Source organism: Zootoca vivipara, chromosome 10 (assembly GCF_963506605.1).
Source record: "Zootoca vivipara chromosome 10, rZooViv1.1, whole genome shotgun sequence".
NCBI classification, from domain to species: domain Eukaryota; kingdom Metazoa; phylum Chordata; class Lepidosauria; order Squamata; family Lacertidae; genus Zootoca; species Zootoca vivipara.
In genome coordinates this window covers 57,365,220-57,378,308 of record NC_083285.1, presented here as the reverse complement: position 1 = coordinate 57,378,308, position 13,089 = coordinate 57,365,220, and the positions used below count along the sequence as shown (strand labels likewise).

General features: G+C 49.8%; 1 protein-coding gene across 1 annotated transcript in view; it reads right to left on the bottom strand.

The window, feature by feature from the left end:
• PTPRO (protein tyrosine phosphatase receptor type O) overlaps positions 1-12,833 on the bottom strand; it is a 127,186-nt gene extending 114,353 nt beyond the window's left edge. The window contains exons 1-2 of the mRNA XM_060279443.1: positions 12,799-12,833; positions 12,044-12,252 (exon numbers count right to left, since the gene is read on the bottom strand). Coding sequence (XP_060135426.1) covers positions 12,044-12,252; positions 12,799-12,833 — 244 coding nt within the window. The remainder of the gene's footprint in view (positions 1-12,043; positions 12,253-12,798) is intronic.
• Positions 12,834-13,089: the final 256 nt, after the last annotated feature.

Here is a 13,089-nt window from a genome sequence, read left to right as displayed (position 1 = left end):
TTGGCCATCTCTGCTCTAGCCACACCTTCAGCCCAATGTTTCAGAAGAATATTTAGTGGGTACCAAGAATGCTGTTTAGCCAACAACCATCAATCAAATGTGTTGAGTTTCATTCTGATCATCTGACACTCATTCACTTCTGTTTGTTATGAGGCTGGCCAAGACATATTTGATTTCAGAAAGCCATTGGTGAACCTGACCAATCTGATTTTATTTATTCCCATGATATGCTTTATAGGTTTTAGGTCTCTGACTAGCTGGCATTGATACATCATTTAATTATTTAGCAAAATTTATATACCACTTCCTAGTAACAAAACCTCTAAGGGGTTTATAAGAAATTAAAATTATCGATAAAAGCAGTTAAGAAGTAGTTAAAATATATGAAAGACATATTAAAATCAACAGTAAACTAAAAAGAGATCAAAACACAACAACATATATGTGTCTGGACAGGCTAGCCTAAACAAAAATGCTTTTTAGCAGGCGCTGAAAATAGAATGAAGGTTTATTGGCTTTTAATTTTATCTGAAGTCAATTTGCACTGTGCTTGATACAGACACAGTGTTTAATTGTACAGGCACTCAAGGGCAAACCAGAAGAGCAAAGACAGAAAATTATGCAGAAATGCACCCATAAAACGTAGTGTAGAATATGTAACTCGTAACCAACTATCTGCACATAAGAAGGCTGCTACATCAGCCTGGAGGCCCATCTAAGTCCAGCATCCGGTTCTCCCAGTGGCCAACTGGGTGCTAATGGAAAACCCACAAGCAGGACCCAACAACTGGTATTCAGAGGCCTATTGAGGTTTCAGGCGGGATCGACTGGGATCAGAGGACAGAAGGAAAGCAGACAAAGAAAGGCTGGTTCTTTCTTGTCATTTTGCCAGGGTGCTGTCAAGAGTGCCACAGAGCACTTACTTTCCACACAAGCAAAAACTTTTGGAGAGTAGCCCGGACCTCCACCTCCTCCTCCTCCTCAGCAGCAGCAAATGACAAGTTAGAGCATCACTGCCAGCCAAGGATTATGAAGCTTAGAGTCACGAATCCCCAGAGCAAAAAGACAATAATAATAATAATAATAATAATAATAATAATAATAATAATAATAATAATTTATTATTTATACCCCGCCCATCTGGCCGGGTTCCCCCAGCCACTCTGGGCGGCTTCCAACAAAACAGAAATTCTAAAATACAGAAATCCATCAAACATTAAAATACAAAAATCCATTAAACATTAAAAGCTTCCCTAAACAGGGCTGCCTTGAGATGCCTTCTAAAGGTCTGGTAATTGTTGTTCTCTTTGACCTTTAGTGGGAGGGCATTCCACAGGGTGGGTGCCACTACCGAGAAGGCCCTCTGCCTGGTTCCCTGTAACTTGGCTTCTCGTAGTGAGGGAACCGCCAGAAGGCCCTCGGAGCTGGACCTCAGTGTCCGGGCAGAACGATGGAGGTGGAGACGCTCCTTCAGGTATACCGGACCGAGGCCGTTTAGGGCTTTAAAGGTCAACACCAACACTTTGAATTGTGCTCGGAAACATACTGGGAGCCAATGTAGGTCTTTCAGGACCGGTGTTATGTGGTCTCGGCGGCCGCTCCCAGTCACCAGTCTAGCTGCCGCATTCTGGATTAGTTGTAGTTTCCGGGTCACCTTCAAAGGTAGCCCCACGTAGAGCGCATTGCAGTAGTCCAAGCGAGAGATAACTAGAGCATGCACCACTCTGGAGAGACAGTCAGTGGGCAGGTAGGGACTCAGCCTGCGTACCAGATGGAGCTGATAAACAGCTGCCTTGGACACAGAGTTGACCTGTGCCTCCATGGACAGCTGTGAGTCTAAGATGACTCCCAGGCTGCGCACCTGGTCTTTCAGGGGCACAGTTACCCCATTCAGGACCAGGTAGTCCTCCACACTCGCCCGCCTCCTGTCCCCCACAAACAGTACTTCTGTCTTGTCAGGATTCAATCTCAATCTGTTAGCCGCCATCCATCCTCCAACCGCCTCCAAGCACTCACACAGGACCTTCACCGCCTTCACTGGTTCTGATTTAAAAGAGAGGTAGAGCTGGGTATCATCAGCATACTGATGGACACCCAGCCCAAACCCCCTGATGATCTCTCCCAGCGGCTGCATATAGATGTTAAAAAGCATGGGGGAGAGGACAGAACCCTGAGGCACCCCACAAGTGAGAGCCCAGGGGTCTGAACACTCATCCCCCACCACCACTTTCTGAACACGGCCCAGGAGGAAGGAGCGGAACCACTGCATGACAGTGCCCCCAGCTCCCAAGCCCTCTAGACGGTCCAGAAGGATGTTATGGTCGATGGTGTCAAAAGCCGCTGAGAGATCCAGCAGAACAAGGAAACAGCTCTTACCTTTGTCCCTAGCCCGCCGGAGATCATCGACCAGTGCGACCAAGGCAGTTTCAGTCCCATGATGAGGCCTGAATCCTGACTGGAAGGGATCCAAATGGTCCGCTTCTTCCAGGCGTGCCTGAAGTTGTTCAGCAACCACTCGCTCAATCACCTTGCCCAAGAATGGAAGATTTGAGACTGGGCGATAGTTGGCCATATTGGCCGGATCTAAAGATGGTTTTTTAAGAAGCGGTTTAATAACCGCCTCTTTCAGCGGGTCTGGGAAGGCTCCCTCATGGAGAGAAGCATTTACCAACCCGCGAAGCCCATCGCCCAGCCCTTCCCGGCTAGCTTTTATAAGCCAGGATGGGCAAGGATCAAGGAGACAGGTGGTTGGTTTCACTCGTCGAAGCAGCCTGTCCACATCCTCGGAGGTAACAGATTGAAATTGATCCCACAAAACTTGACTAGACAGGACTCTAGCACTCCCCCGCCCCGGCCCTGCTCCCACGGTGGAGTCTACCTCTTCCCGAATCTGAGCGACTTTATCTGCAAAAAACTTTGCAAAATCATTGCAGGAGATCATGTGGCCCGTACTGGGCCCGGATGGAGCAGGTGGTTCCGCTAAATTGCGAACCACCTGGAAGAGTCTCCTGCTGCTGTTTTCTGCAGATGCGATGGAGACGGTGAAGAAGGTCCTCTTCGCCGTCGCCATTGCCACTTGGTAGGCTCGAAGTTGAGCTCTAGCCCGTGTCCGGTCTGATTCAAAATGAGTTTTCCGCCACCGGTGCTCTAGCCGTCTCAACGACTGTTTCATCGCGCTCAGCGCCGGGGAAAACCACGGGGCTGTCCGGGCTCCATGCAATCTGAGAGGGCGCTTCGGAGCCAGACAGTCAATAGCGCTGGTTAACTCCGCATTCCAGCGGGCCACCAGGGAATCAGCTGAAAGGCCATCGACATGGGATAAAACATCCCCTACCACTCTCTGGAAGCCAATTGGATCCATTAAGTAGCGGGGGCGGACCATCCGAATAAGTCCCACCTCCCTGCAGAGGGGAAGGGTTGTGGAGAAGTCCAGTTGCACCAGAAAGTGATCTGACCATGGCACTTCTTTTGTTTCGCTTTTACTTAATGTCAGATCACCAACATCCATAGAGGTAAACACCAAGTCCAAGGCATGTCCGCGGCTATGAGTTGGGCCAGACTTATTCAGGGACAGCCCCATGGTGGCCATGCTTTCCACGAAGTCCTGAGCGGCACCTTGTAAGGTCGTATCGGCATGGATGTTAAAATCCCCTAAGACAACCAAGCTAGGTGTCTCCAGGAGCACATCCGACACGACCTGAAGCAGCTCGGGCAGGGAATCCTTGGTGCAGCGGGGAGGTCGGTACACCCAAAGGAATCCTGTACTGCCCCTATTGCCCAACTTCCAGAACATGCACTCAGAAAACTCAGTCTTACCAATAGGACGCCTGGTGCAAACAATCTGCATCAGTTCCTGCCTCTGGGAATGTCCGCCACCACTTCTGCCTCCAACCCTCTCCTTGTTAGCAAGTCATCTCATTCTTCTCTCCCCCCCCCCTCCCCGAGAAGTAGGGCTGGCAGAGTGAGCAGGGAGTGGCAGCAGCTGAGTGCAAGCCAGACTTGGGCCAGCGTGCTCAAGGGAAAGGAGCTGTGGGAGCTACACTTAGGGCGGCTTTCATTTAAGTCGAGGCGTCTGGGCTTCTTTGAACACCCATTCTTCAAACCCTCACCCCAGCCTTTGGAGTCAACACAAAGCTGTTGTCTTCATAACCTTCTGGCTTGCTGCGCAAGGAGGGGGACATGTGGCTGTGCAGATGCTGTTGGACTCCCAGCCCTGGCAGACCTGGGTTTGATGGGGGCTGCATTCTCACAACCTCTGGAGGGCAACAGGCTTATCCATCCTCACCGTAATGCTGCACACAGAGTATATTTTAATCTCAGTGCATAGCTAAACTCTGGAATTTGCTCCCACCAGAGGCATTGACGGCGACCCACCTGCATGGCTTTAGAACATTAAATCAATTCATGGAGGATGAAGCTGTCAGTGACTCCTAGTCATGAAAAGGGACGCGGGTGGCACTGTGGTCTAAACCACTGAGCCTCTTGGGCTTGCCGATCGGACGGTCGGCGGTTCGAATCTGCGCGACGGGGTGAGCTCCCGTTGCTCTGTCCCAGCTCCTGCCAACCTAGCAGTTCAAAAGCACACCAGTGCAAGTAGATAAATAGGTACCGCTCTGGCGGGAAGGTAAACGGAGTTTCTGTGCACTCTGGTTTCAATCACGGTGTCCCGTTGCACCAGAAAGGGTTTAGTCATGCTGGCCATATGACCCGGAAATCTGTCTGTAGACAAGTGCCGGCTCCCTCAGCCTGAAAGCGAGATGAGCACTGCAATTCCATAGTCGTCTTTGACTGGACTTAACTGTCCAGGGGTCCTTTACCTTTGCCTTTTTACCTAGTCATGATGTCTAAGCTCCACCTCCACTGCCAGAGGCATTATGCCTTTTAATACCAGCAGAGAGAGTGGCTGTTGCTCCTGGGTCCTGCTTTCAGGCTTCCCACAGGTATCTGGTTGGCCACTGTAGGAACAGGATGCTGGACTAGATGGGCCATTGGCCTCATCCAGCAGGGTTCTTCTAATGTGGCTCTGCACTCAGGGAGAGTTCTGGTGTCAAGTGTAGGTGTCAGGGACTGGACTGAGGAGGAATGGTGGAGACTGCCCCACCCCCTCCTGCACCACACAGAGAAGAGGAAGACGGTGTAGATTTACAACAGTGGTTTGCAGAAGGTCACGGCTCAGAGATAGATGAGGGACAAAGCTGGGGGGAAATGGGAGAAGAGCAGAGTTGGGGAAGCAAAGCCGGAGCAGCTGGCTGACACGTTATCATTAGAAAGCATTCCACACCTCCCCTTCTCCCAGAACCCAGCAAGCATTGAAAGTAAGAGAGCAAAGAGTTAAGAGGCAATTGGCCCTAAAGAGACACCGTAATGTGGATGGTGCTGTTGACGATTGAGAAGTGAAGAGGGGGTGGAGATTACTCTGAGCAATGCCATTGCTCCAAGAGGCTGCCTTTCTAAGCCTCTCTCTGTGAATATTGAATAAAGGACTTTGGTAAGAGTTTTTTTTGTCTATTTATCCCTGGCAGGCTGCCTGGGGTTGGGGGGGGGGGCGGGATCAGATTCCCTGATGCCTGACAGTAGGGCACATAGATGTGACTTGGCCGAAACAGACTCACAGGCCTATTTAGACCAGTGGAGCAGAGGTTCCTCCCTCCAGCACGATGAGATTCTCTTGGCTTTAGTGTTCCCGGCTACCATAGGAGCCAACTCCTAGGGGCTGAGGTCCCTTTGCCCCCCTCCTCCCAATAAAATATTTGAAGGGAGTGAGACTCCCAAAAAGTTGATGGGCAGTGCCATTCAAATGGGGTGCATGTGCCGCATCTTGTGATTGATTACATAGGGCGGGTCTTACCTGCCCCCCCCCAATTTATGCAAGTTGGCATCCCTGCCAGCTGCTTTCTGCATGTTTCATGCTTGTGTTGCTGAATCGGAGGTTTACAGGACCGGGGTTTTAAGGAAAGGACACACCCATTTCCAAGCAACCCTAATGATTAAGGCTTAGTCATGTGAAAAATGACCATCACCGTTCTCTCTTGGGGAAGAGATCGGGAACTCTCGGGTACTGGCTTTTCTTTTTTTGCATATGTGCCGAACGCTGTCATCTGATCGCAATGTTAATTACAGCCAATGGCACGGAGCCTGGGTGGCTGGCAGCTCTCTCCGTAGCAAAGTTTCGTGGCGTGTATGAAATGCACTGGGGGGGGGGGGAGAAGGACCAACAGGCTCACAGACTAAAATGTCATGTGTAACCAAGCTTGCAGTGTTAAGCAGAACTCAGAGAAATGAATCCGTCAAGAAAATACGCTGACCCTGTTCTATTTGGCTCTGCAGTAATTGGAAGGGGCTGGCGAGGGGGGCAAAGGTAATATAGATGGCACTGGCTCTTTCTTCTATCAGTGTGTCGCTGGTGCAGCCATGAGACTGGGAATATACTGTGAGCACAGGCAATGTGATACTCAAATGCTCAGCACACTTGACCTAGAGAGTTGAGCTTCTTCTTTTTTGGAGGGGGGGGATAGGTTCCCAAAGACAATAGGTTGTATCCAACTAATTTAGAATCTATCCATTGAAATTATTAGTCTTAAATTAGTTGTGTGCATTAAGGGCCGTAGCTCCATGGCAGAGCATCTGCCTTGCATGCAGATGGTCCCAGGTTCAATCCCCGGCAGCTCCAGGTATGGCTGGGAGAGACTGATACTCTAGTTTCTCTTCAAATCATATACATCTTTTTTTCTTTTGTGGAGAGACCCCTGTCTGAAACCCCTCCACTTGTAATAATATCCAGATTTGAAGCTGCAATATTTGGATTTGAAGATTGGAACAAGTATGGGTTTATAGAAAATAGAATGGTTGGAAATTAATGAATGAATACTATATTTAGCTGCAGGACAGAGAACTGGAAGTCTTTTTTATCTTTCTTTATTTATTTTATCTCTCTCTTTCTTCTTTCTTTCTTTCTTTCTTTCTCTCTCTCTTCTTTCCTTTATTTCCCTTTATATTTTATTTTTTTTCTTTCTGCCTCTGTTCCTTTTTATATTAAACAATCCCTTTTATTTCAGTATATTATAAAAAATATACATTGTACTGGGTATGAACTTTTGTATATCTTTGGCCAAGTATCAATAAATAAACTGAAACCCTTCCACTTTTGACTAAACCCCAATGCCTATTCAGATGTTACCTGGGTGTAGGGGGTGTAGGACTTGGCAATATTGAGGGAAAGCAGGACCATGCATCTGGCTGGTGTCCCTTTCCTCTCAACAGCCATGTCTCCAGAGAAGCATCTACATGTCAGCAGCTTCTGATGTATAAACACTGATGATCAGGATATCCATAGTGCCTAGGTGCTCTCTTGAAGGCATCCCTCTGGAATGTGTGAGCATCAGGGAGCAGACTGAGTGGGACAACCCATCTCAGGACAGGGCAATCAGGACCAACCATTTACATCTGATCACACATAGCTCTGCACATGAGCAGAGCCTCAGTTTCCCATTATGTCCAGACTCCAGGAACTGTGGCTTATTCTAACTCTAGTTTGTTAAAACAAACTGGGGTTGAATCATGGCTCGATATCCTGGTTTGTTAACCAGTGCATGTCATTTAAATCACATCTAACCATGGTTCTAGTTGTTTAGCTGAACTGGGACATCAGCTCAGTGATACGTCTAGCAGCCTTGCAAGAAAGACACTGCTATTGTCCTCTTGCATTGGTAGTTTGAAGCAGAGAGGAGGACTCGACTAAAGTTAGCTAGCAGGTGGCTCAGGCAGGATCTGAAGCCAAGGCATGATAGCTCACATATTATTTTACCTTTAACATGTCTAAGTCATGCATCACCAGAATAGATCCCAGGCAGTAACAACAGCAATAATAAACTATAATAAAAGCTGAAGTACGAAATGAGCCACAACACAATAAAAGCTAAAAGACAACAGCTAAGACCAAAAAGCTGACCAAAGACAAGTGAAACTCATTCCTTGTCACTGGAGAAGACTGTAGCGCATCTGCTTTGCACACAAAAGCTCTCAGGTTCCATCCTCAACATCTCTAAGCAGAGCTTGGAGAGACCGTGGTCTGAAGTCCTGAGTCACTGCCAGTCAGTGTAGACCAGGCATAGGCAACCTTTGGCTCCCAGATGTTTTGGAACTACAACTCCCATGATCCCTGACCACTGGCCCTGTTAGCTAGGGATCATGGGAGTCATAGTTCCAAAACATCTGGGAGCCAAAGGTTGCCTATGCCTGGTGTAGACAATAAGGAGCTAGGTGGACCAGTGCCCTGTTAATGCAGGATTGCCAATGCCTCTGACAGCCACTGTTCGACAGCAAGGGGCCGCATTCCCTCACTAGCAACTTTCCAGGGGCAGCATGCAATTGGTGAGTGGGGGGACAAGGGGGGAAAGTGGGTGGGGCAAAGGCTGCCACTCTTTCCTTTGAACAGTGGGGTACATTCCTGCCACACCATAGTCAGATGTTTACACACACACACACACACCTCCATCCTCCATCCAAGCAACAGCTCCTTTCACAGTTCAAGGACACATTCCAGCCAGGCAGAAGCATTCGAGGGGAGTGCAGAGCAGGACTGGTGAGAGATGAGGTCTTAGAATAGTATTGGGGAGAAGCTTGGAGAGTGACATTTGGCCTTCATGCCTGAGGTTCCCCACCCCAGTTGTGGAAAGAAGCATGTCAAAATGTCCACCTGATCCCCAGGCTGAGCCAGCCCTCACACAGCTATGGGCTTCCCAACATCCACCAGCAGCTTTTCCAATAAAAATGCCCAAAGCAGCAGTAATTTCTCAAGATTTCAATCACAGAGTCCTACCAAAATGGATACCATGACCTAAAACCTCTCCTCCTCTTCTGCAAGCATAAAGGAGACCAAACGATCGGTTCAGAAAGGCCTGCGTCAATATAAGTCTTGATCTGGCAACAAGCAAGGCAACTGGACAAAACAGGGGAAGGCAAAACAGATGCCATTGTGGAGCAGAGCCTCTCCAGATGAGCAGAGGGAATAGGGGTGGGGATGAGAATAATTCAGAAGCAGGTAATCAAATTCCTGATTTGAGTCAGGAAATGATCCCTGATCATTGGCTATGCTGTCTGAGACCAGTGGGAGCTGGTATCCAGCAACCTTTGGAGGGTTACAGGTTTCCAGTCCCTGCTCCGAGTCCACACAATGGCTCCTTCCTGGACATTGGCTGTCAGCTGGGTGCAAGCAAACCCAGTGGCTAGAACAAGGTAGAACATTTGCATATTCAATTAGTAATCAACAAGAGTTGATGGGGCTGAGGGGAACAGGGGCCTTAGCCCAGTGGTAGAGAATGCATGCCTTGTCTGCAAAAGGTCCCAGCTTCAGTCCCCAGAATGGGCTGGGAAGGACCCCTTTCTGAGACCCTGGAGAGTCACTCCCAATCTGTGTTGACAATGTCAAACTAGATGGACTCATCCTAAGGCAGTTTCACAGGCTGTATATTTCTCTCCTTCTAACAGACGGATCCTAAGCACATTATGCAGAAGTACGTTCCGCTGAAACCAGTTTAGCTTATTTTCAAAGAGTGTGTTCAGGTATGAGCGTGTAAGCCCATTAGCTATGGAAAACTCCTTAGCTGCTCTGCACAGTAGTATGTGAATGGGGATTGGGTCTGCAGTGCTGAACGGATAGCTCCTTCTCCCTCAAAACTCTTCCTAGCTGTGGTTGGTGACTTGAGAAAAAGACATCAGAATCCAGAAAACTCAGAAGCTAATGGGTCTTATGACAAAGCAATTGTCGTTCAACCACCATTGTCTAATAACATATCTGGATAGGGCTGTCACCATGTTTGCCAATATCTGAGGGATTAGGAGACAGCTTTTGATCTAACAAATGTTTAATATACTAAAAGGGGGAAAGAAAGAAGGAGTTTTGACATAGCAGAGGTGCAAACATTTGGCACTGATCCATTTATATATAATTTAATCTAATCTAATGTAAGTTGGATCCAAGTGTGGATATGATTCCCAATTTTTTTAAATTTTCTTTGTGCCAAGCTGGGGAAATGTTTTTTATATTAAAAAAAATTAGCCTCTAAATTATTTTTAAAAAATTGTTTTCCCCCTTCTTCCTCCCCATCCTCTTTTCCTTGTGTGCCCTGTCTTTTTAGATAGCTCATGGGGAGGGATTGTCTTGTTTAAACTGTTTAAGGCACTCTGGAAGGTGGGGTTGAAGCACTCTAAAATCTATACTGGAAAGTGATGCAGGAAAATCGCTCATTTCAGGGATGGGGAATTTGTGGCCCTACAGCTTGTTAGACTCCAGCTCCTATCAACCCCATCTAGCATGGCCAATGCTCAGGGGTGGTGGCAGTAGGAGTCTTGGTGGTTTCTGCAAGGCCACAGGATTCTCATCCCTGATTTTTCCCAATGTATCTTTTCTCTTACGACCACAGGCTAATGTAGAACTGAGCTGAGAGTTCTCTATGAACAACTTTCATCTCAAGATGGTGTGTGTGTGTGTGTGTGTGTGTGTGTGTGTGTTGAAGTTATAATGAAACCCCTGGCTGATTTTGAGAGTGCGGGGGCTGGCAAAATTGACAGAAAGCTACAGAGCCTTATCTCTGTGCTACTGGCAGGCATTCTCTTTTAAAACTTAGTTTTGCATCCATGGAGATCCACCTGGGTGCCTTTTCTTCTACCCAGAATTCCAAAGGGGATTCCGAGAGGAGAAAAATGGTGGCTCTGCTCTTGCAGCAACAGGTGATGGCAAAACTAAGTTTCAGAAGAATGGGGGGCGGACAGGGAACCTCTAACAACACTGACAGCAAGCAGGTAGCACCCCAAAAATTGATGAGAATTTCACTCGCCTCCAGGGAATGAAATTCCCCACTCGTGCTCCCTACCCATAAACAGGCTGTCAATTTGTGTGGGAGGCACAAGTTATCTGACCTCACTTCTCTTTGCATATGGTGAAGCAGATGTTTTGCATGCAGAAGCTCCCAGGTTCAATCCCAGAGAGGGGTTAGAAAGACCTCCATCCAATAGCCAAGGCGACCAGCTTTCACCAACCTGGTACAAAACACCAGGAGGGCCCCAGGTTTGCAAAGGCTGGTGTCAACAGTCCTGAAGCAGACAGACCTGTTGTCTCTTCTTTTGAATCAGATGCTCTTTTGGTCTAACTAAATGTCAAGTGGCTTTTAGACTGGGGTATTTCTCAGACTTACTTGGGAGACGTCAGGGATTGAACCCGGGACCTTCTGCATGCAAAGCATGTGTTCTCCGCCTGAGCTGTGGACCTCTCCTACCCTTCAATTCACCAGACTTGTAAAGAGGAGCAATGAAGCAAAGACAGATGCAACCCTGGCCCCAGGGTTGAGCCAGGAGGGACTCAAGGAGGGACTCAGTGTTTATACATTGAGCCACCCCACTTCAGATTAAGCCCCGTGATGCAGATCCCCCCAGCCCCCCTTCATCCTGGCTCCTCCAGGCCAGTCGCAGGAGCAGAGGAGAGCCATGCAACACGTTCCCTTGAAGAAGCACCACAACAAAGCCCCAGAAAGCAGCCCACGCACACCTTGCTTCGAATCACCAAACGCACCGCCACCTTTTCCAGCCCTCCATCTCCACACCACCAACCAGACAAGCAGCCCGGTGGTCAAACCAGCCAGGCTGCCCCCTGCCTCCATTTGCCTGCCAGTCCTGACTGACACAGACACCGAGAGAGCGAGCGAGCGAGAGAGATGTTCGTGGTGCTGAAAGTGACCTCATTTTGCCTTGGGAAGCGGATCCCCACCAAGCGACCTTGAGTGCCAGCTCCTATTAGCCATGCTTCAGAAAAGTCCCAAGCTCAGGGGCGGGGGGGCGAAGAGAGAGAGAGAGAGAGGAACAACGTGGAGGATTGCCGACATTTCTCAATAAATACACAAACAGGGGAAAGAAATGGGGGGAGCCTCCTTGCTCCACAGGCACAGCCGTGTTGCACTAGCTCCCTCCACCCCACCCAGGCCAAAGGAAGAGCGCCAAAGAGCCTGGCACGAGGAGCGATGGCTGGTGTCTGGGGCGAGCGATCTCTTACCTTGAGGAGCAAAACAAAGAGCCACAGCCGGGAGAGGCAGCTCATCGGGGCGCCGCTGCTGCTCCGTCCCTGGGCGAGATGACCCCTGACCATTGGAAAGGAGAGGCGCGGGGGAAGAAAGACCCTGAAGCAGAGCCGCCACGCCGCCTGGATGTAAAGCTCCGGCAGCAGGCAGAGCCCCGGGAGAGCCCAGAAAAGAGACGAAGCGCCTGCAGAGAGACACACAGAGGCAGCCGGAAGGTGTGTTTGTGTGTGCGCGCGCGCGCGCCTGTGGGCTCGTCTCTCCAAACTGGGGTAACAATGGCGAGCCTTCTCCGAGCTGCGGCACCGTCAGATCCGCAGCGCAGCCTTCCCGTCTGGCTGGAGGAGACCCATCTCCTCTTTCCTCCCTCCTCGCTGCTCCCCCCCTCCTCGCTCCTCCTCTTCCTTTATGGCTGGAGAAGTCTGGGGTCTCCTTCCCCCTCCCCCTTCTTCCTTTCCTCCCTCAGTCGCAGCTCCGACGGCTTAAATGGCCGGGGAGCCGTCCGGGGACCGGCGATCGGCGCTGGCCAGCTGCTAGCTGCCTCCTTCTCGTGGCGAGGCGCGCCTTTCCCCTCCGCCGCTGCCGCCCGCGCTGGCTGTCTCGGAATGAATGGAGCGCCTTCATGCCAAGCACGCCGCTGAAAGCGACGAGGAGACGCCCTCTACCTCGCGGGAGCCTCCGCCCTTCCCTGCGCTCCGCCCCCTCCTGCCTTGACAGAGCCATACATACCCACCCCACAGCCACGCACAGGCCAGTTTCCAAGGGCATTAGCTCGCCTACGGAGTCGTTATATACCCATCACCTGCTTGGATTTCCTGGCCCCCCGCAGGTACCAAGCCCAAGTCCTTTCCTTCTGCGTTTACTACCCTGGATGGAAAGATACCTTCCCTAGGCTAGACATGTTCGTCAGGTGTACTGGAAAGCAAGTCTGGAGAAGCCTACAGTAGATGACAGCTAGCCTGTGGCCACTGCGAGATGAAGATGCTGGACCAGATGGGCCACTGGCCTGATCCATCCGGCTCAT